Below are 23,331 nucleotides of genomic sequence, written 5' to 3'. Positions count from 1 at the left end.
CAGGGGGCCACTAGGCTAACGAAAAATTCGCCCATCTGACTACTGCTCCAGTTTCTGGTTACGGGTTGTAAATCCGGAACCGACACGGCACGTCGCTAGCAGCGGCAGGACCCTGAGATCTGTCGTGAGACGAATACAGGGGGGGTACTAGCGTTGTCAGGAGAGCGGTCGTGGTCAGGGCCGCTGCGCAGACGCCCCCGTCCCTAGTGAAGATTTAAGCTCGGATTAAGCTCGGAGGCCTGCAACGCAGAACTTTGTTGCTTGGTCCGCGAGATAAACCCATCTAGATTTTGGCTTACACGGTGGTCTGCAAGCAGTAGCAGGAGGAACCTTCGGTCAGGCTCTAAACGTGGTTAGCCACGACCTACGACTGCAGGGCTGAGCGCTCAACGATCTTCGGAATCAGAGCGGAGCGGGGCGAAGAGTGACGATTCGACTATTTTAAAATATAACGCAGAGTATAAAGAGTTTTGTGGTTTTAACACAGCCCCACTCGCCGACTAGTTCTGAAATAAAAAATTGCGTCTAATTTAAAACTAGTGTGTTGGTATGATGAGCTAGCTCAAGTAAAGAACACGTGCGAACCAAGAGCCCACTGCATTATATCATGTGATTGGCCCATTTCACACCATGGCATCGTAAAATAACAAAGGGGGGATATGTTTATTGGAATTTTTTGTTATTTTTTATTATGTATTTAAGGCCAGGCAAACGAGATACTCCATGCGCCTCATTAATATTCACTCGATTTACTTTTACAGGAGTTTTACCTTGGAATACCGTTGAATAATTTTTATATAAATACAAAATAATGTAATCAATGTTAATCTATCTTAATTTTACCGTACCTTGTGGATTTGGACGATTCGTGTAAAATGGGCCATTCTCTGTCGAATATTAGGCGGCTGGTTTGTTTATTTGGTAATAAACAAAGTATATGTTTTAGCCTTTGAGGCTTAGTAAAAGAATCAGTGTGGCCTTTAGGCTAAAAAGTTTTTGAGATCCCTAAAGTATTAGGTAGCACAAACGACAAATACTACATATTGGAAATGGCGTTCTTCAGCTTGTTTTAAATAATTATTTTCGTTTTATAAAAACTCTACAATTCAATAAATTAATTCATATATTTATTGATAAAATCAAAGTTGAAATTGTAATCTAGGTTTGTTTGAAATTTTTACTGAAAAAATGTCACCTGACCTTTTTATTTGTTGGTCAAATTGTAACAATAATATTCTTCACTTGTATTTTTTCTGCATGTTTTACATTATTTTTCAAGTGTTGTAAGTAAGTACTTCAAAAAATATCTCTCATAGTGGCAGCCTGATATTTGTTATGTTGGTAATTTAAAATGGCGAATAAAGGCGGTTAAAACTTCATAGAAAAACCGTTTAATTGTTTTCTATTTTGCCTCGTTTGTCAGTGCGATCAAAAAAGTAAGGATAATAATAAATTATTAAGTGTTTGTACTTACAATTTTTCATACTTGCGATCAGATAAAGTCATATGAAGAAGTTGTCACACAAATTTTATTAAACCGTTTATAATTTTTGAATTGTTTCAGATGACGAAGTGACCTTGTTTTCGAAATGCGCTCTTTGCGAAGTCAACGTAAAGCGGAGCCTTCTAATCAAAATATTGTGCAAAGTGTTAAATTAGATGAAAATTCAAGTGTTAAAATGTGTACGAAGCTTTCTGCGAAGAATGGAGCACGCGGAAAAAGGCAGGTCCTTGCTGACAGAACTAACTCCGGTTCAGACAATACCTCGGCTTCGACGAGTGGTTGCGATATCAGCGACACTGGTAGGCCCAAGAGAAAGCCCAACCTTCCGTCCAAGTTTAACGATCATGTGTTGAGTCCAATTTCAAACAAAAGTATTATTCCAGAGTTTTCAAGCACGCCATTACCTAAGAGCAAAGTAAACATTACACCATCTCTCAAGATAGATTCTTGCAAGACAAAATGTACTACTCAAAAACGAGTTCCACGTAAAACAGTGATTGAAAGTAAAAATTCGTCTCCTGTTCAAATTAGTTCCGTCAGACACATCACTAGAACAAGAGCCAATAATAAACAATCGACACCCGTCTGTGATAAGACTCCTAAAAAAAATAACGAAAAAAACAATATTGCGCAAAGCGTTTGTGATACAATTAAGGCAACGCCGGTGAAAAATACTCCCAAGTCTGTTACACCAAAAAAAGTAGCTAATATTGGAAATAAAAATGCTACTCCGATATACAAAAAAAAATTAACTCTTCTTGAAAAACCTAAAATTCCAACCCCAGACAGATTAGCCCTTTATGAATTTGATTTTGATCCCAGTGAGGAGCCAGCAAAACCAAAAAAGAAAAGAGTGGTAAAGAATCCCGGTACAAAGAGAAAAAAAGTGAAAAACGTTGGCGACGGAGATGCTGCACTGCATGATCTTATTATACAGTTGAAAAAAATACAAGAATCTCAAAAAATTAAAAACCTTCTTAGGAAAAAGAAATCTCAGAAGGCTGCTGTATCAACTCCTGCACCACCAGTTCCAACGATTGAGATCGAAACCGTACAGAATCAAAGCATCGTGGAGAATGTACCAGAAAATATGGATGTACTCTCTCCTATTCCTAAAACTAGGTTCCGTTATTCCCCCCGGCCATCCTCTCCCATGGAGCATGATGCTTCTGATAATGAACTGCCTCTTGAAGACAATTGCGAGTCGTCCACTCATAACCCGGACATCCGCAGTGTGAGCTGCTTCTCCGAGGCTCCTGCGGCTAGCAGCAGCTTGCTCCAGTCGGCACACAAACCCGCCGCCAGCCCGTGGAGAGTCAACTACGACAACGAAATCAGGAAATGGCCATGCAATTTCTACGTTAAGGCCTCCATGACGCCATCATACGAAAGAGACACGTTCCACGTTATCGGTCTGGATGACAAAAATGAGGATCAAAACAAGAGCATTCCAGAACGGGCTACTAAATACGTCGACGAACCAAAACCTTCAAGCTTTAAACAAACTAGTATTCTATCATTCTACGAGGAAACGTTGAAAAAACATACGAAAAAACGATGCCAGACTCGGAAACCTAAAGAACATTACAATTTTGACGACCTTACTCCTCCTAGTCCGATAAAAGACTCACCTGAGAAAGATTTTTCAACTGAAGAAAACCCTCGAGTTACTCCTGTTAAAACACCAGATAAACCAGCCCCTGAAAATCCCACGGTCGATAATTGCTTCGGGTTTGACGAATCCTCCGAGTTCGATCAAGAGAACGTATCCCCGGTAAAAATTCGTAAAATTCAAAACATAAACACAATAAGGAGTGGTATTAAGTCATTGAAAACCCGTGGAATATTACAAGAAATAAATCCACCTGTTAATCTTCCCACGAGGGCTACGATTTCTAAAGTTCTGAATGTTATTGCCAAATACAAAGAAGCTGCCCCCGAGAGTCCGGCAATCGAGATTCACAAAGAGAATGAAATTCAGGTATTGGAAGAAACAAACAATGATAGTAATCACTCCAGCAATATAGATGAGAATGATACAGCAATGGATTCTGCAGATAATTCTCAACCTAGTTGTGAAAGTGAACTGGCTCTATTTGAGGATCCGATGATTGCGGATGAACCCAAAGTTACTCACTACAATAAGGTAATGTATTTCCTTTTGAATATTCAATCGTAAATTATTTTGCATTCACATTTTGTATTTATTTTTGTGCCACAACAGGCCGGGAGGCCCAATTACAGCGATGAATTACAGCACAGAGTACCCAGGCTTGAAAAAAAATCACAATTGATGTTTGTGTTCACACCGGGAATCGAACCCAGAACCTTCCGTATGTGGGTCAAGTATCATAACCATTACACCATGGAGGTCCCCAAAGTTAGTAAATTATTTTTTTTGGCATTCCGTCCTATAAAGGATGATTTCTGCCAAGGGTAAAATATAATATACATAGCATTAAAAATATGATTGTGTAATAATGAAAGAAACCTTAAAATTTACCTCATTTTCTGACAAGAATCTTCCTATATTGTGGATATTTCAGCATCAAGGATGGAGAGGAGTAATGATATGTTATATTGATAAAAATACGTATATAGTTTTATTCCACTTTTATTTATAAATTTTTACCAGTGACCGGGTTTCGTCGTGACCGACATCGTGAGACCAGTCTGACCAGTCTGACGATGTCGATGGATGGATGGATGGAATAGATGGCTATTTATGCTACAGCGACCAATTCGTAACTTACTAATGTTTCAATGTGAGACAGGTTTGTTGAATGGAACCAAGAAGAGTTTGGAATTCTCTCTTGAATACCTTTATAGAATACTGACTTACATTTGGAAGTCAATTTACTCTGAACATTCAATCGCCTTTTTGCCTCGTTCTGAATTCGAGGAGACATGTCAGAAATACACACAAGAGAGCTAGTAGTTAAATGAATCAAAAAGTAGAAAGGGTGGTTTTATTCTATTTGTCATGAAAAAGAAAATATTTTTTCATTATTTTTTTGTACCTTTTCAAGAAACTTGTCAGTACAATTTAATGCTCTAATTTTTACCGCTCGTAAGAAAACATTTTTTGTTTCCAATTTCCCGTAGGGCTGAAGTTGCTCATTGGGGCAAAACCATAATCTCTTGGGGTTCCACATTGCGTGAAGTATAGTTTGGAGGAAGAAAAATAACTGTAAACTGTTCATCATCACTTATCAAAATGGTGCAATTTGGATGGCCAGGAGCATTATTTATTTATTTATTTTATTAGGAAACAAACATTATGTACAGAAATATTCTTTGTATATTAGTGTAGAACACTAATTCATTATTGAGTAACAATGCCACTTTTAGAGGCAGCTTTAGTTCCTTCATTCTCTAACCCTTCACCCGATGCTACGGTTCGGATTACTAGAGGTTCGGTTTATAGTGGGTTCAGATTACAGAGGCTATACTGTATATGATATGTAGTTTCAACAATTTATACTATTTACCCCATTTTTATTTACTTCAGTATTCATTAAGGCTGTAGTATGGTAAAACAAATGCAAAATTAGGAAATCATACGATTTTGCCATTTTAATATGAATGTCTTTTTCAATCGCGCAATAATAAAAAAATAAAAACAAATAAATTCGATAAAAATAATAATTTTTAAAGGTATTTTTATTAAAAAATATAATTAAAAGTTTTATGTAACGAAAATATAATTACTTTAAGACCGGCAGATTACGCCATTTCAAATTTAGAAAATGGTTTCAACTAAAGTATTTCAATAAAAGTTATTTTTTTAGTAATACCAAAGGCATAATTTTAAGTAGAAAAAAAGGAAAATGTCACAAAAATGTATGCGATTTAAAATGCTTGCATTTCTTTTCATAAACAAAAAATTATAATTTTGCCGCGGCCACTTTCATGTTCAATTTATTATCTTCAAATTATTACAACAAATTTTAGTTCAATACTTAGTCTTTATTGAGATCCCAGATACCTAAGTTTAGTCTAAATTTGAAATGGTGTAATCTGCCGGTCGGTCTAAAAGTTATTTTATTTTATTTACATAAAACTTTTAAGTAAATTTTTTTAACAGAAATACCTTTAAAAAATATTGTTTTATTACCTAATTTATGCTCTTTTATTTTTTTATTATTGCGCGATTTAAAAAAAATATTCGTTTTAAAATGGCAAAATCGTATGATTTCCTAATTTTGCATTCGTTTTACCAGACTACAGCCTTAATGAATTATTTTATGTCATCATCATTTCCCTATCTCCACCCAGTGGTGCACAAAGGTAAAGTTTTCAGTATTAGCTATCGGGTTCCAGTCCATAGACAATGAAATATTGCAGTTTAAAACCATATTTAATATCAACTTTACCACGAATAGAACCTGGAACCTCAGGCATCATAGGCAAACATGCCAACCACTACACTACTAAGCAAACTACCCTTCACTCGATTTCCTTTTTCTGGTTCTATTTTATTTGCAGAAAGGTTTTCTCGTTAAATTTGATTAGATTTTTTTTTATAATTTCATTTCAGCCCTCGCGGAAGAGCTACGATAGAAAGAAAAAACCTACTGTGACCTTCCTGAGGCCCCCCCCAGAAATGTTGGAACACAATCCCAGCCTGAAGGAGTCGGATTACATGTCGGATGCATCCTCAGACAGCGATGAGAGAGCTAAGAAATTAGTTAAGAAAAAAAAAAAGCAAACTGCTAAAAGCAAAAAAGAAGTAAGAAAATATTTTGAATTAAAATCGACCTTCTAGGGGCGACAGTCTTGTAATTTCTTATCAAACCATTCCCGCGGCTGCTTTTGATTGAATATTTATTTTTATGATTGTATAATGAATAAGGCACTTAAAAAATAATAATCAAACTTGAGAAGATCTAAACTGTTCAAAGAACATTTTGGGGCACTAAAATAAACATTACAGTCCCTTGATTTATGAAGATAACGCGAACAAAGACGATTGTCGAGTTTTGGAAAAACGCTTTCCAATTGTGATCTTTAAAAACTTTGTAATTATTTATTTACATCCATTCATAGTACACTGGACTCTTTTTTATATGGTGGATACATTCCTCACAATACTGTTTTAAAAAATATACTAAAAAACATCATATATTTTATGAGCAGGCTAAAAGCAAAAACCCCACAGTCCATGATCACTGTTTTGGGAAAACCAACAAAACCAGTAGCGAAGGGACTATTTCTTTCAATGTTTTAATTTTCATGGACAGTGGTGATTTTCCTTTAACCCCCTTGTAAGCAAAGTTCATAAAAGTGTGATGTAAGTCATTATATTACTATTATGCATTGTTAAAGTAACGTTCAAAAACATTTTCAATTTAATTTTTAGGTGTGTTATTTCAAAACCATGTAAAAAGAGAGTCTAGTGTACTTTTTTTTCTTCTATGTGAACACCTCACTGGACACAACCTTTGTCGAGGCATTCATTTACAGCATATACTTTATGTATCCAGTTATTTAGTACCTAAAATAATATATTTCTAAATACTAGAACAAATTAAATATTATTGAAAATAGTTGGTAACCATAATTAAAAATGTTTAAAACTGTTAAAATAATAATAATATAAGTACCAATGATGTATAATGAAATATCTTTGCATGTTTATCGTGATTTGCTATCTCTTTTTTTTTTCAATTATTGTGGGCAACGCAATATTTAAAACTGAGATGCATTTAGTTAGGAAGTGATGCGTCTATTATTCGTCAATTACGAATACGATATCAGGATGCAAACTAAATAAAGGACAAGAACCAAAGGCATGCAATTATACCTCCACATTCACTAAACTACTGCTTTGGTGGGGTGACCATCTCAAGAACTCGAATCAAAAGGGCATTTTTTTTTGCAAATAATTTTAATTGTCTTTTATTTTGTGACTTAGAGAAGCGTAAAATTGATTCATTCTCTGCCTAAAATTACACATTCGCTAATGAATTTTTATCTCTGTTGAGATGTCTTTCAATCACGGGTTTATGTGTTAATAAAGTGTTATTTTACAGGAAAAAGAAGTTGATGAATGGGCTGCTGGGTTCAACTCCATGTTAGAAGAAGTAGACGACTTTGCATTATGCATCGAGTAACTGCATAGTGTAAAAAATGCCATGCGATACGCAATAACTGCATTACATATATGAAGGGTACACGGGTAAAACATGCTAATCAACAATCAGATAAATGAAATTAACAAAAGAAATCATTTGAACGAACATAACTGTTAAATAAAAAGCTGCAATGTACTAGTAATTTTAACATGTTTGCTAACATTTTTCTCATGGAATCCACTCATATTGCCACATATCGTAACTTTTTTTTTAATACAGGTAACCCTCCATTGAACGCGAGGGATGCGTTCTAGACATGGCCGCGATAAGCGACATTTTGCTATTTATGGGGGATTTTTCACGGAACTCTTTTGGGTTAATATATTTCTAAATATTAGATTTAAATTTTATTTTAAGGCAGTGCGAGTCTGATCATTATTTAAACCGATCAAACCAACCATCGCTTGCTTTAAAAAAAACTATATCTCCTTGTGGTTTTTTTTTCAATTGATCACACTGTAGACTCGGGCAATTTAAAATCCCTACCTACAACTGCAATTTTAGCACAAATTTCTATCATTTAGATTATTTTTAGTTTCTTTTCTTCACAATAGATCTTCACGGGTCGCAGTAACGTCGGGAGGTTGCATAGCACTGACCCCTACCTCTAAGGATAAGAACGTCGCTACATTATAACAAATCTGCTCTCACCGGGGTCGCGATTACCCGTATTTCACTTCCGATTGGACCATAGTTGATGATTTGAAGTAAATCTTATTCGACTAACATACTGAGACACTTGTCGCTGCCTGTTTTTTTATACGGACGCAATATCTCCTCCTACTTTACTTCAGTTTCACATAGGCTATAGCCGTCATTTCCTAAATTAGAGGCATGATAAATCTTTTAATAATAGTATTTTTCTTTTTGATATGCAATATTAATATTTTTGCATGGTTTTGTCTGCGAATAGGGAAATATCGGGTTTTTAAAAAATATTTTCAAAGTAATAAAGGTCTATGAAATACTGTCCAATAAAAAAAATTTTTTTTTACTAATTATTATTAGCATAAATAATATTTTTCAATTTGTAATTTTGAATTCCCGCAAAAACGGTCATTCCATTAGCCACGCCCTTAATACGTCACGATTCATGTTTATTTGTTCCTGCTGTTCAAATTTGTTTAGAACATTTTCACGAATCTTGACGTCACAACTGTCAAGGCCAAACATGTTGCGTTTTTCTAGCGACGTATTTTTTGTGTTCTTATTTTAATTTATGTATGAAAACATTTCTCCACAGTATCCATATTGATTTTGAAAATACAATTAATTATTCTAAATCTATTTCATATATTTTTATCGGTAATCGTAGTACGTTGCTGCGTAACAATTGGGTAAACATATTTTACCCGTGTCCCCTTCATAATGTAATGTGTCCTCTTTTTAATGTTTTGTTATTTTGTATTCATATTCCCAATAATTTATCTTTACTGGGCTGGCCATGTCAGTGACATATTTTTTGTATTCCTACATATTAATATTTTGTCAACTGTACCTGATATCAAAGGGGTGTCATATGTATGCCATATAATACCTTAAAAGGAAATTGTAAATGCCATAATGGACAAATTACTCGGGCAAGCAAAATATATATACCTATCAGCACCTAGTGATGCATAGGGCTCTAGATTGGAACACCAATGTGACGTTTCTCGGTCGTCTGTTACATAAAAGTGGAATGATTAGTCTCAGCTTCAGGTGTGTCTAGGGACAGTTTTATTTTTGAATTATTTGTCCATTGCAACATTTTTATTCTCTTTTGAAGGGTGTTTACTATAATAAATAAGAACTGAAATTGTTTTTGATCAAAGTTTGTCTGAATTATAAGATAATAATAGAATAATTCAAAACCTATCTCATTTTAACCAGCCATATGTATCCTTTTTTTATGTCTTTATTTTCTCTCTTATTTGTCTACCTCTAATTATTTTTTTTTTTTTAAGGAAATTTAAGAACAATAGACATTCATTTATACAGACATTTACAGACACGTCAGCCTCGTGGTGTAATGGTCAGTGTGTTTGCCTACCATGCGAGAGGTCTCGGGTTCGAATCCCGACATGGTTGAAATGAAATATTTATTTAAAAGGGTGTTTTCGAACTAGAATATTTCATAGTCCCATGCGTACGACTGATCATCTTACCTTCATCTAACAAAAATTATCAAGATACGCTGCGATTGGTGTACCAATACATTACCCTATGCACCATTATGTGCGGAAAGGGAATGATGATTATATTCATTTATGTATTCAACGTCTTATATTGTAGGACAAAAAATGCGGTTTCCTTTTTTCTTTTGTAACTATAATTATAAAACTTAAATGTCAATTTACATATACATATTATTTTATAATTGAAACTATTTTGCATTTATATTGGTAACCTATAGTCTCACAAGTTGCAACAAAATTTTGACATTAATTTTAAACAATCGTTTTATATAATATTTAACCATGTACCATCTTTTTACTTTCAGTCTTTAGATCTCATGAAGGCTGGCCAGGAAATATTAAAATGAATTTTTTCAATATTTGCTTTATAAATGGACATGACATTATTTCTAATTTGTATTGTTTTTAGTAGTATAAAAACCTTAAGTTTGTTGATACTCATTTTAAAAAATACAAAACTATAATTAATTTAATATTTTATGTATGTCTTAATCTTTGTAGACGTAAAGTTACTGGATTTAATTAGTATTGTATTTTTTCTCACAGGGATGAAAAACCTTTTTGGGAAGAAAATGAAAGTCTAGGCATATGGTTTTCTACCCCTGTTTTTTGTCAATACATGTAATGTTCTAAATATTTTCATATATTTTATATAATAATATTTATATAAAATATTGTACTCCCAGGAGAGTTGCATACAGCTTGTTTTAAATTACATGTTTTTTCGTAGTGTACTAATTTGAACATTGATTGAACAAGTTTTTAATTTTATAGAATTTGAATTAGTTAAAATCAAACCAATTTTGATGCTATGTGTTTTTTATATTAAATATTGTTTCACCTTTAATCTAAGTATTGTCTGCCATATTTTGAACAATCTACAATATTATTTCGTAAACATTTGCCATATATTATGTACGAGAATTGTTTTTCACTAGCTACTTAGATATTATGTATCCATCAATGTAAATTCATGGAAGCAAACAATAATGTTGATGACACAATACCACGGGAGAAAAAATATGTAAAAAACGTTATCTCTTTATTTTAATATGTTTTATGTCAACTTCCTTAGCAAAAATATACAGCAGAAAAATAAAATCGCACCCTGGAACAACAGTGGCACGTCTCAAAAACTCATTTTTACACGTGAGCAGTTAAACTCGCCCGCGCTATCATTAAACTAGCACTCATTTGCAAAAACCAAGGCACATCAATCAACTCGCTTGTGCCATCTAATTGTTAATGTTTTCAGAAATAATAATGGCATAATGACCATTGTGCTGCTATTATTTCTTGAATTTGAATAAAGCAATGTAGTGTAACATTGATGTTTTTGCTTTTACGGTTACATTAATATTTTTTAAGAATCGTGGATTGAATCAAGATTGCTTATCACTAGTAGGAATGTCGGCTATCACCAACTCTTGTATGTAAAAATATTTGGCCCTTGGGGCCTCGGCTGATAAATAACTCGGACATCTAAAAATAGCCCTTTGGGCCTCACATTTTATTTTTTATTATTAGGAGCAATTGAAATGGAAAAAAAATATCATTCACCCGAAATAATGCTACCAGCACCACACAACATATTCAAATATGTACATTAAAACTACAATTATCCGGATTAATGAGTGCCAGATTAGGTAGGGGGCGAGCTCTTTAACATCCCCAGGTTTAACCATCGGCCCCTTGAGGATGAGGCTCCTTTTATGATTTAAAGCATCACATTCACATAGAATGAGTATAGGTGTTTCCTCATCCGCACTGCAGAACCTACATCTAGAAGTTTCGGAAAGGTTCATTCTAGCAAGGTGTTTGTTCAATCTGCTCTGTAAGAGTTCTAGTGATAACCGTCACTTGATTTCGGCTGAGCTTTATTAGATCAAAAGCAACATTTTGCAAGAACCCTTTTATCAGCTCCTTTGCATTACACTCTGTTTCCCGACCCATAACCTAAACTCATACGAGGAGCACATTTAGGCAACCCACTGTAGAGTTCAGAGCCTATTGGGGCTGTCTCAGCTAATAACTCGATACTTTACGGATTTGGGCTTGGAGGGGGAGATTTAGCAAAACGTAAACACTAGCCTTCCAGCAAATTCGAATCACATTTAAAACTTACTCAAACATGCCCAGCGAACTAAACTGCACAATTAAAATTAAATTAAACACTGCTCCTTTCTTTCTTTATTTTCTGTTAACGATCTGGATATTTAGCAACCCAAATGACTGAAGTTCAGACAAACTGAGTTCTACTGTATACATAAAATATCCAACTTTGTAGTTTTATGTTACTATCCTTCAAATTCTGGAGTAAGTAATAAGCAGCGGCATCAGCAAATGAAAGCTAAAACCGGAAGAAATCAGACAATAAATGAACCTTTTTAAATAGGTGTCACCATTGTCAACAGTGACAGGGTCTGCATTAAATAAAAGAATAGTTAAATTTATTTTTTTTGTCGTACTAATTTTTGTAACACCTAAACGTATTCTATTTTATTTACGTGTTTTATTTTAAGTAACATTATTTTACAGTACAAATACATAGGTTTTCAAAGTATGTAAATTATATTAAATACGCATAAGATCTGTAATATAAAATCGGTACAAAATATTTTATAGAATATACTAATATTGTAGTTACATAAGTAACATTTTATCATACTTGAAAAACCAGTTCAAAACTAATTATTAACTAATTATTGCTCGACAATCTAAATAGAATTCTTAATATCTTTTTTGTTACAAATATGATACTCATGCAGTTTTATCACTGAGTGCAATTAATGTGTAAGGAAAAACATGCTGGTCTATTTAGAATAAAATGCTTTACAATTGGTAGATCTAAAAATTAAATATATAAATAACACACGGTTAATAATACACATAACCTATACCAGTAATGTATGAATTAAATAGATACCTTAGAAGTGTGAACAAAATGGCATTTCAGTTTGTGGATTGCCTTCTGTACCTTCCTTTTTGTGCTTTAACGGACCTTCATTGTGGTAAGACGTGACGCTACGTGTAAAAACGTCATGTGTGCACTATAATTGTAAAAAACAGTGCAGATGTATCGTTTCATCATTGATATTTTTTAAAGTGTTTTTTTTATAATTTTGAAGTACATGAATAATACTCTGACAGCCAGTGTCGTTGCTTTTGTAATGAGTTGCACAAAAATATTAAATATGGAAATGTGTACATTTCTCTCTCACATACATGTTTTCACCTGTCTTGATCTGTAGTCTCTTTATTTTTAATTGTTGAAGGCAACGCAATATTTGATATATATGGGATTCAGTTGGTAAGGCAATAGTGTGTCAGTGACCTAAACACATAATATATTATATTCACAAACTGTCTCTTAATAAATATGCATCACAAACAGCTTTATTTTCTCAATTTATGCTAACTAAAAGTGTGCCATTTTGATTTTGGCCACATTAATAAATCTATGGAATATAACTAAAGCCCTTAGCATACTTCAAGTCAAACAGCGTTTTGCTATTGCATTGATATTGTACCTACCACATTTTGATGACTCATTTGACTGAATATTTGTTTTGTTCTATTAATACGAGAACTAATGTGTCCCTTCCAAATCCATAGCATATGTAGCTATTAAATTGATTCTTAAAATTCTTTAATATAAAAATATATAAATACAGATTCAATCTACGTAACGAAATTATTCACACTGCACGGCACTTTATAAATTATTCACAATGAAAATCACACAACTTCAAGAGTTCAATAATTGTTATAATCAAGTTTTCAATAAGTCCCAGTACTTATCGCCAATACTAAAAGTATCATGTGCGCCAAGGATTAGTATAAGAAGTAATCTCTGTTTTTCAAACCTTTTTTATCTGAAATTAGTATGGGAAATAAGGACTTTGTTGCATTAATATTGAGTACTAAGATTTTTAGAATTTGTATGACTTGACTATTATTCCTATTTCATGACATTGTTTTAAAACAAAATATTTTACAATAATTTGAATATAGTTTTATGTTACTTTTTTTAAAAGAAACATTCTCATATTATAGACAATGGGGGAATGTTTTGTAAAGTTCTAATCGCAAGTGTGCTTTCAGACTTTGATAGATTGTTAGAGATAAAAACGAAACAAAAAATCTTATTGCACTGCCTACAAAACTTGAAAGGGTCAGTTAATAAATTGGTACTTTTCAAATGAAAAATCATTCATAACTACACAATTTTATAAATCTACCTAACATTGTTCTCTTTTAGGATAATTAGCTTGTTAGTGTGCTCAATACCTTTAAATATCACTTATTGTACAATGCCATAATGGTGTACCTAATAAATATAATCCTTTTTTACTGTAATTTTAATTGCCATTTTTACACTTAAGACGAGACGAATCCTTTTTATATTGTTATGCCATTGTTTAGTGCCATTATGTACACTGAACAAATTTTACAATAATTATTTACCACAATCTTAAATTCTGTATTTTACAATTAAGTCGCATCTTGTGGTTATTTTAATTATTTTTAAGGCATATTTCTTTGTAGCTACTATAAGGTATATCTTAATTGCACCAGGAACTGATAAGGTTTTCTTATTAATTTTTAAAATATATTACCTTGGATTATCATCTTTATGAGTTTTACCAGACACATTTTTTTTGTTAATAAATGTCAACTTGATAAATGAGTAAAGTCAATACTTGTGGTAAATTTTATTTATCCAATTAGGTGAATTAATTGTGTTGGGCTCTTATATTATGTTAAGATCTCTTGTCTTTTTTTTGTAGGACCCATCAAGATACAAAGAAAATATCACTATTATAATAACATATCGACAACAAAAAGGCTATGTGACTAATGCGCCGTAAATAGGATTGATGAAAGATTTTCAACATTAAAATTGAGCATAACTTTTTTGTTTTTAATAAATTCCAAAACAATGTGTGTAAAGACAGGTGTTATATAAAACTATTATGTGTAGGAAAAATAACTTAACATATTTTTATGTAAATCTAAATGACAATTTGTAATAATAAGTCTCTGATATAAATCCATTAATTTTATGAACGTCCTGCAAGAGGGTTTTTGATGTAAATATTAAAATTTACGTCTGAAATCCATGGGATTGGCTCATACGATCAATCAAATTCTGAGAAAAGTGGTATTTATGACTCGATTTTGGCTATAGCGGTGCATCTCTCGCTAAGCCTTTTTACCATCGATATGATTTTAATAAAGTACAGCGTCAAAAAATTATTTAAAGGATAATGCCAGTTACTTGTAAAAGACCTCATTAGGGTGATATTGTAGAACTTACATACATATATGAATTTATAATTAATATTTATTTAGAAGCATCCTCAATGTTTTGTCATTTGAGTGTATATTTTCTTTATTTAAATTCTAAACAAAATATGTTTATTAGTTTCAACCACTTTTAATTTTAAAGTTTTCACCAGTAACTGATTTTGTCATGACCGACATTGTCTGACTGGTTCACTAAGAAATGTCAGTAAAGAAACTCAATTTATTTTTTATTTAAATTTTAATTATGTAGATTTATTGTGATGTTTGTAATTTTAAAGTGATTTCTAATAACATTAGTATAAGAAGCCATTTGCATCAAAGTATTTTAAGTGAATATTATGTTACATATCCATAAAATTGAATAATAAAATTGTACCGTGAACTTTATAACTGACTCTGTTCAAAAAATGCAAAAATAACACGTTTATTTTCATACTCTTACGTACAATTTCTGCATTTAATTGAATTACATATTATTTTAATAGAATTAAATAAAATAGTCTCAAAATAAACACTTTTGGATAACTCAAAATTAGGTTTCTAGACAAGATATCTGAACATTTTAGAGAAGGGAATATGGGAGTCTAGGCCTATACCAGGCTTATGACCTATCGTTAGCTGGTTTAAGTGGCCACTTTACACACTGTATAACATCCACCTCTTTGCCCATGTTTGAATATCCATATTTTCTTAATTCTGTTTATTTTAGTGAAGTTGAAGAGCTAAAGCCTTTATTGTTGGGAAGAGATTCATTTTATCAAATTATTTCACATACTAAGCAACGCCTGAAAACAATTTTTAAACTTCTTGGACCAGTTGGTTTTTAATAAACTTCCTTTGCGAGTTTTTGGATCATAGGAAAACAAAAATTTTCTGCCTTGAAATTTAAAATTTTACGAGGGCCAATCTTGATTGTACAATGTTTCTTGTATCAAATAGGAAGACTAACCAACGAAGTTGAAGATTATCATGAATGTCTTTTCTATTATCATTTAGTGTTTGAAACATTGAAATGGGTTATTAGAAAAACCCCTACTTTCAATATTTTTAAACACTTTTGCCCATGTAAAACTGTGTTAATAATTCTCAAAATTTATACATATTTTTATAAAGCTTGTACATTGATCTTTTTAAAATAAATATTTATAATTATTTTTTTCATTTTATTATTTTACTTTTTATAGTATCCGTCCTGATTGTTCTCTCTTCCTCTGAGTGGGGAAATGCGGTCATATTCTAGTTCCCCAGCTGTCAGCAATGACGTCCGTGCTGGGTAGCCAGTATTTTGGATATTTTGTTTAAATGCATGATCACCTTCTGCGCTGTCCTGTAGTATGTCAGATGGCAGTGGGCATTGGTTTCCGGGTGTATAATATTAATAACCAGCGTGTATGTCAAAAAATTATATTTTAGAGTAAATAAAGTAACAAATGTAACAATTAAATTTAGAATTTACAATTTATAAGTTGAAATAAAACTTCCAAGATGCACACATAAAAAAATATTATTTGAACTTTTACAAACTAAATATTTGAAACATCAACTGCATTTGGGTAATGTGAGCATATTGTTCCATTAGAACAGTATTATTAAATATTAAATTGTTGTAAATATTTCTTACATTGTTAAATTTATAATACGGGTATTTATTTTTTTATTAAAACAAGAGAATCCTAAAGTCTGTCTCCGAAAGCCAATGTCATGAAAGAATACAGAAAAAATCGGATGTTCAGTAAATGTATTATGATCCCAATCTACAAAAATGCTAAAAATAATAAAATGTAGGAAAAAGAGGTAGGTTGAAAGAATATAGGTATGTTCATACCAATATAAATTTTCAACAATTTTTGACATTTTGGATTCCACCCCCTATTGATATTGATATATAATACAACAGCATGGAGAATATTTTTGATTAAAGGAATGTGGAAGTCTAAGCATTTGCAAGTCTTATGACTCCTCATTGGCTGTTAAATTTTAATCTAAATTTTTTAGATTCTACCTAAAATTACTTATGCTTTTCGGTTTTTAACTGTTTACTACTTACTAACTTACTATAAACTTACTGAAACATTATTTTTACAATAATAAGGATTCAAACAGTTCAGTGAATCGGTATTATGTAAAAAAATATAATATTGATAATTCTTATTGTGATCGTTATTAAAAAATTCCGTAAAGTGTTAAAATTATGATTCTTCTGTATCAAGATTAATTTGGTTATTTTCCTGAGTGGCGATGATGTCAACATTTTCTTGTAATGTATTTTCAGTTTTTTCTGATGATTCAGCTTCTAAAGCCTCCCTTTTCCTCTTAGTTTCAGGGTCTTCTAAAAACTCTTCCCATTTCCCGAGCCGTTTGTTCAAATCGGCATCGGTTTCTTCCATTTTGTACCGTGTCTTCCCATCCCAGATCTCGGCTGTGAGTTGTCGCTTACCGAACCACCGACCGTTGACCAGTTTCACAACATTGTCGGCATCTTCTGGCTCCTTCATGGAGACCTGGGCGACCCCCTCTGGGTGCCTGTCATAGAGAACGACCTTCTTCACTTCGCCACATTTGGCGCATTCTTCTCTGAGGTCCTGTTGGAATTCTAAAATCAGTTGCACTTCAGTATCGAACATGGACGGTTCAAATACATTTTTAATGATGACGACCTTCTCGTGTTTGGAACGTTCACCTCTGAACTTCTCGGGGCGCCAATCGAAGAGTTTCTCTTGCATTTTCTTAATCTTTTCCTTGTCTTTTCTCCTCTTCTTTTTGGGCTTTAAATTCGGATCATATTCTCCTTTCATTTGGAATTGCGCTTTTTGAACTTGTATCCTATGATTTTTTACTGTCGAACCATCCAAAATATTCAACGCCAATTCTACCGATTCTATTTTAATGTACGTACACAGAGCGTCACCTTTCAGTTGTTTCGAATTAGGTTTCGTATAGAGTTTAATTTTCATCTTCTGCGTCGTGGGATCCCTCATCACGAGTCCGCATTTCTGCATTAAGTCAACAAACTCTTCCTCTGTTATATCTAATGGTAGATTTGAAACATAAACGTTGGTGTTTTGTTCTTCAGAAACGTCGAACCATTTTGGTGGTTCCGGGGGACCTTTTCTCTTAAGTTCCTTTGCTTCGGCTTCTTCCGCTTTGGCTGTAACATCTTCTTTTTCTGGAGTAGTATTATCGACAAACCCATATGACATTTGATAATGAGCTAGGAACTCATCATCTACCTTAGGAAACCAAGCCTTTTTATCTATATCCCAAACATAACCAGAGCCATCTTTGTCTGTATATGTGTGTGTATCATTTTCAAAACCTCTTTGACCAGTCTGCTCAGTGGTGCTTCCCAATTCACTGGGGATATTTCCAATATTCTCTGATCTCGGAGTCCAGTTATTTTGGGTTGAAGACCAGATATACTCATACTTTGTTACCGGATCGGTGTAAACGGCCACCTCCCCTTCATAATGAATGTGTTCTGCGTAATTGTTCGTTTTAGCTTCACAAGATGTCTGTCGAACTGGAATATTTATTTGTTGATCATTTTCGAGGAAAACATTTTCACATACTGGAGCTATAGTGCCAGGTACATCAGAAGACCTATCATCAATCGACTCAGGTTTTCGTCCTTGCATAAATTTTACATCACCAATATTTTTTGTAGTATTAGGCAGTAAATTCACTGGATCTTTAACAGGGGAATCGACATTCAATGGAGAGTCGAATTCTTTTTCAACATCAATATTTTTAGAACACACTTGTTTTAGTTTCTCTGATGTTTCATTAGAAAGCTTAATCTTAAAACCAATTTTTGCCGGTTTGTCTGCCATTTTTAAACGAGACTAGATTTTTACATCATACTGTTTTATTAAAATAAGTAAAAATGCTAAAACATAACCGCAAACTCATTCAACTTCGTTTAAAATGTCAAAATCGGGGTCATAGAATTGTAGATTCACATTTCCATGATTTTTCAAAGTCAAAGTTCTTCCACCATAGACTAATAAAAATAAAATCCTAAAAATACGTTCGAAAACCTTCTTCTTAGTTTTTTTTAAAACTTTTTTCATCCCTAACGGGTGTTCTAACAAAACCACCTCACCTACTTGTAGAGGGGGTTGTGGTTCTAACCAGTGTCGAGTTGGAGATTTTACTTATTGAAATATTTACACATGTGTTAGTACTATATACGAGTTAGTGTGTTAGTATTTAATATTACATACACTTTACATAATATATAACTTACTTACCACTTGATATCATTTATAACTACATATTTACATAAAATTTTGAAAATTTGTTCATTGGGTTGGTTCAAAATCCGTGTCCGGGACTCTACCATGTGCAAATGTCAGCTTGAGGGGGAAGATCTAAATAATGTTTTTTTTTTTTGCCATAAATTATTGTTATCCTGAGTTCCAATCCGACCTCTCCGATATTAGCATCCCATTACCTACTCATATTTTAACTCTTTTGTTCCGAAACCTTTGATGACAGTTTGGCTTGAGATTTTTTTTATTTATTGTGGCATTTTACTAAACATGGTTATATCGACTAAAATACATGTTGCCTACATATCGCACCCTGGGAATAATAGTGTCTCATCTCAAAAAACTCATTTTGAAAATAAAGCAATTCTACACCTATAAGACACCCCGTGCTATCAATAAACCAACATTCATTAACAAAAACAAAGGCTGACAGTTCAGTCACTTATCGTTGCCCTAGTTCTTGTATGTTCAATAGACCATTTTGCAAATTGTACAAAAGACATTTTATTTGTTTTTAAAGTCAAATCAGTGAGTGGAGATTGGCACTCAAAAAATGCTGAAAATACTATTTAGTAAAGGAAAAAATAATAGATCTTTAGCTACATGAACGCGTTATAAGATAATGAACATATTGGCATTGATAACTCTTTTTTTTAAATGGTCTATTGAACATACAAGAACTAAGGCAGCGTTGCGCCATCTAGTTTAAAAGTGTTCAGAAATTATTACAATCAAAAAGGAAAAAATAATAGATCTTTAGCTACATGAACGCGTTATAAGATAATGAACATATTGGCATTGATAACTCAATTTTTTTTTTAAATCACATTGATATTTTTTCTTTCAAGGCCACAAGAATCATATCATTTCTGCGTACATAACTCGAAAACGGATTTTTTTTACTTGCGTCGTTATTATCGCTCATTCACGTACGAAGAGTTCCGGGCTCGACATTTAGTGAAATCACAAAAGTTAAAGTGATTTTTCCAAAGCCTGGTTGTTCTGGGCTATAATTTATCAGTTAAACTAAGACTAGTGGCCTGTTGTCGTGCAATTTAAAAGAAATATGGTAAATAACATTAAATTTACATTTACACTGTGGCAGTGGCAGTTTTGCAGGTGAGGCAAGAAAGGCTCTGTCTCACTAAAAAATCATACTTTATACACTCAACATGTTCACAAAGCGGCGCGTTGAATAAAAAGCTTGTATACAAAAAGGTGTCAACGTAAAAATAACGGTATTAGCCCAGATAGTAGTGAAACTTGGTACAAACTTGATTTTAGATTGATGGAAGGTTGAAAAGGAAAATTTGACGCGACAAGTTTTTATCAAAAGTTGCTGGAATCTTGTTACGACAAGTTTGAAGGGACAAGTTTTTGCCAAAACTTGCTGGAAACTTGTTATGTCAATAACGGTATTTCAGAATCCGGAAGTCATAGAATGATTTTTTATTTTTTATTCAATTCAAAACATACTATACATAATTATACACAATATTCCCAAAGAGTTTTTGAAAAAAACTCATTTAGAGACGTACAGATAACAAATTTATTTAAAGACGTTTTTATATTTTAAACTATGATGATCAACATATTGCCATATACATTAAAATGTGGAGAGAAGTATTATTTTGATTTATTTTTTATTTAAACAGTTATATTTAATCCAAGGACTTTTCTACAAGATCGATTTTTTTGCACCACAACAGGCCGTGAGGCCCAATTACAGTAATGAAAAACAGCACGGTACGAAAAATCATATTTAATTTTTGTGTTCTCACCGGGAATCGAACCGAGAACCTTCCGTGTGTGAGTCAAATGTCTTAACCACTACACCACAGAGGCCGCCGAATTAAATTCGTTATTTCAAAACAGTGGTTAATTCCAAATAACATTCAGATTGGCAACACTTCTCCAGTCATAGAAAAATCCCCGTTTTACTCTGGATTATTGATTATATGTAGATCTAGTGCGCAGTGCTGCCGATAAATTAGTATTAATCAGGCTTTTCTATTTGGGTGATTTTTAAAACTTTTAACATTGTTTAAATATTAATACTCAGTTTAAAGGATAAACTATTGATATGCAACCGAGGAAAAAACAACCAAAATGAGTTTTTTTAGAACTGTCATCCGACAAAACCGCCTTGTCCAAAGTTCTTTTGAGGTAAGTTTGAATATATTTTACCATCATTAATATCTCATCCACTGCATAATCTTTACAATAGTTTCAACTGATTAATTATTAAATATCACAAACATTATACTATTATTGAATTGAATTGATTGAATTATGTTTTATTTACAGAACGAAAAAGCTGTTGATAATATATCGATATAATAAACCAATACTTTAACCTCAGAGGCTCTTATACTTCACAAAAGTTAACAGATGGAAGAGTTGAGGAAGTGAAGATGTTTAAACATAGGCAGAACGCTTAATGTTACACAGTTTGTAAAGTGGCCACTTCAACCAGCCAACGACAGTACATAAGCCCAGTGAATACCTAGACTTCCATATTTCCTTCCCAAAATGTTTTCCCTTTGTTGCAACAAATTTTGATTTGAATATCGAATAATTTTTACCATGAGAAATCCCGCTAGTCGAAAAGCTAGTAAATCATAAAACAGTTTTATTTATTTGTTGAGAGTTGAGAGACAAAAGAATGCACCGGACTATGATCTCCAGTCAATTGACATGAATTATTTGACATCACATCATCTGACATCACATCATCTGACATCACATCATCTGACTTTCTTGGCAAAAATAGCCCGTATTTTTATTATTTATTCTAAATAAATATACTGAGTAATAATAACAAGATATTTTATTTAATATTAATATTTTTAAATATAATTATTTTGTTTGTGTTTTTTTTTTGTTTTTTTTTTGTATTTTTTGTTTTTTTTTACCAAATAAATCCAAACTTGCATGATGTTTGTTTTTTTGAAAAAAACAAACATCATGCAAGTTTGTTGGATGGCAACTAGGAAGTTTGCTTTAAACTTGCCTCAAGTTTACAGAGTTGCAATCTCAAACTAGGGTCAGGCTTGAACTCTTGATACTTCAAACTTGATACAAGCTCGAGGCAAGTTTAAATTGTTATCTGGGAGGGAATTAGACAAGGGTGTATAAAATACATTTTTGCAATGCACGTGCATGGTGTACACAAGATCTTTAATCTATTAATTCAGTCGCACTTCTTTAGACAACCCGTGCTGAAAACAATTTTTTTTATCGTGTATAAAAGGTTGAATTTAAAGTATATTTTGTATCAGTTTGATCGCAAAGTAAAGGGCCCTCAAACGTTAAGAGAAAACATACTTGCCGGACATCATGATTCGAGAGAATTTGAACCAAGGGGGAAAGTTTGACTATAAAACTTTTTTTTTGTTTGATTTTTATTCCGCTTCATTGATGACATAAAAAGAAGGGTCGGCAAACGGAGTATAGTAGTGTCTCTATAGTAAAAAATCATGTTCCACATAAAGTGTCTTTTTTTTCATCTCCTCTGTCTTCAAAGCCTTTTCACCATTAATGATCAGTGTTAGGACAAGTTTGCTTTAAAAAAGTTTGTTGTTAAATGTGGTGAATTCACTTTTAAATCACAAAAAAGGAAAGTAAGATTTTTATTAAATTTTATGTGTTCCCAATCAATTCCCAAAACTTAGAACTCATTATTTTCGAAATGCAGCAGCATTAATGATAGAGAAGCTTTAATTCCTTCATAATATAAACTTGTAGCTTGATCAGTAGTATTAATTAAAAATCCGTGGTAAAAGTAACAATTTGAAAAAAAGTGAATACTTCTGATTTTTAACTATTACTCATGATCAAGCTATGAGCTGTAAAAACTTTTAGGGAAAGTTTTGAATTTCCCGCGGATTTTTGTTTCGAGGGAAATAAGCGCCAACGTGAAATAGCGCAAA

At 32.7% G+C, this 23,331-nt stretch overlaps 2 protein-coding genes across 2 annotated transcripts; one reads left to right on the top strand and one right to left on the bottom strand.

Moving 5' to 3' along the window:
- The first annotated feature begins 1,332 nt into the window (after positions 1-1,332).
- On the top strand, positions 1,333-19,063 carry LOC148282768 (uncharacterized). Its single transcript, XM_088224629.1, has 4 exons — positions 1,333-1,436; positions 1,565-3,650; positions 6,045-6,236; positions 7,540-19,063. Exons 2-4 carry the CDS (start codon positions 1,590-1,592, stop codon positions 7,618-7,620), a joined length of 2,334 nt encoding a protein of 777 aa, XP_088080755.1. The 5' UTR covers positions 1,333-1,436; positions 1,565-1,589; the 3' UTR covers positions 7,621-19,063.
- barc (RRM1_TatSF1_like and RRM2_TatSF1_like domain-containing protein barc) lies at positions 16,519-19,245 on the bottom strand. The gene has a single exon (XM_088224631.1). The coding sequence runs from the start codon at positions 18,956-18,958 to the stop codon at positions 17,318-17,320; it is 1,641 nt and encodes a 546-aa protein (XP_088080757.1). The 5' UTR covers positions 18,959-19,245; the 3' UTR covers positions 16,519-17,317.
- Positions 19,246-23,331: the final 4,086 nt, after the last annotated feature.

Source organism: Micrasema longulum, unplaced genomic scaffold (genome assembly GCF_059751315.1).
Source record: "Micrasema longulum isolate JH-2025_06_02 unplaced genomic scaffold, ASM5975131v1 h1tg000299l, whole genome shotgun sequence".
NCBI classification, from domain to species: domain Eukaryota; kingdom Metazoa; phylum Arthropoda; class Insecta; order Trichoptera; family Brachycentridae; genus Micrasema; species Micrasema longulum.
The sequence above is the reverse complement of the archived record's forward strand: the minus strand, read 5'-3'. Positions and strand labels throughout refer to the sequence as shown.

Bases quoted from the DNA above. Each gene is read 5' to 3' on its own strand.
- barc (XM_088224631.1), bottom strand. From the start codon at position 18,958: ATGGCAGACAAACCGGCAAAAATTGGTTTTAAGATTAAGCTTTCTAAT.
- LOC148282768 (XM_088224629.1), top strand. From the start codon at position 1,590: ATGCGCTCTTTGCGAAGTCAACGTAAAGCGGAGCCTTCTAATCAAAAT. The intron at 3,651-6,044 runs GTAATGTATTTC...ATTTCATTTCAG, and splicing joins AAGTTACTCACTACAATAAG to CCCTCGCGGAAGAGCTACGA. The intron at 6,237-7,539 runs GTAAGAAAATAT...GTTATTTTACAG, and splicing joins CTGCTAAAAGCAAAAAAGAA to GAAAAAGAAGTTGATGAATG.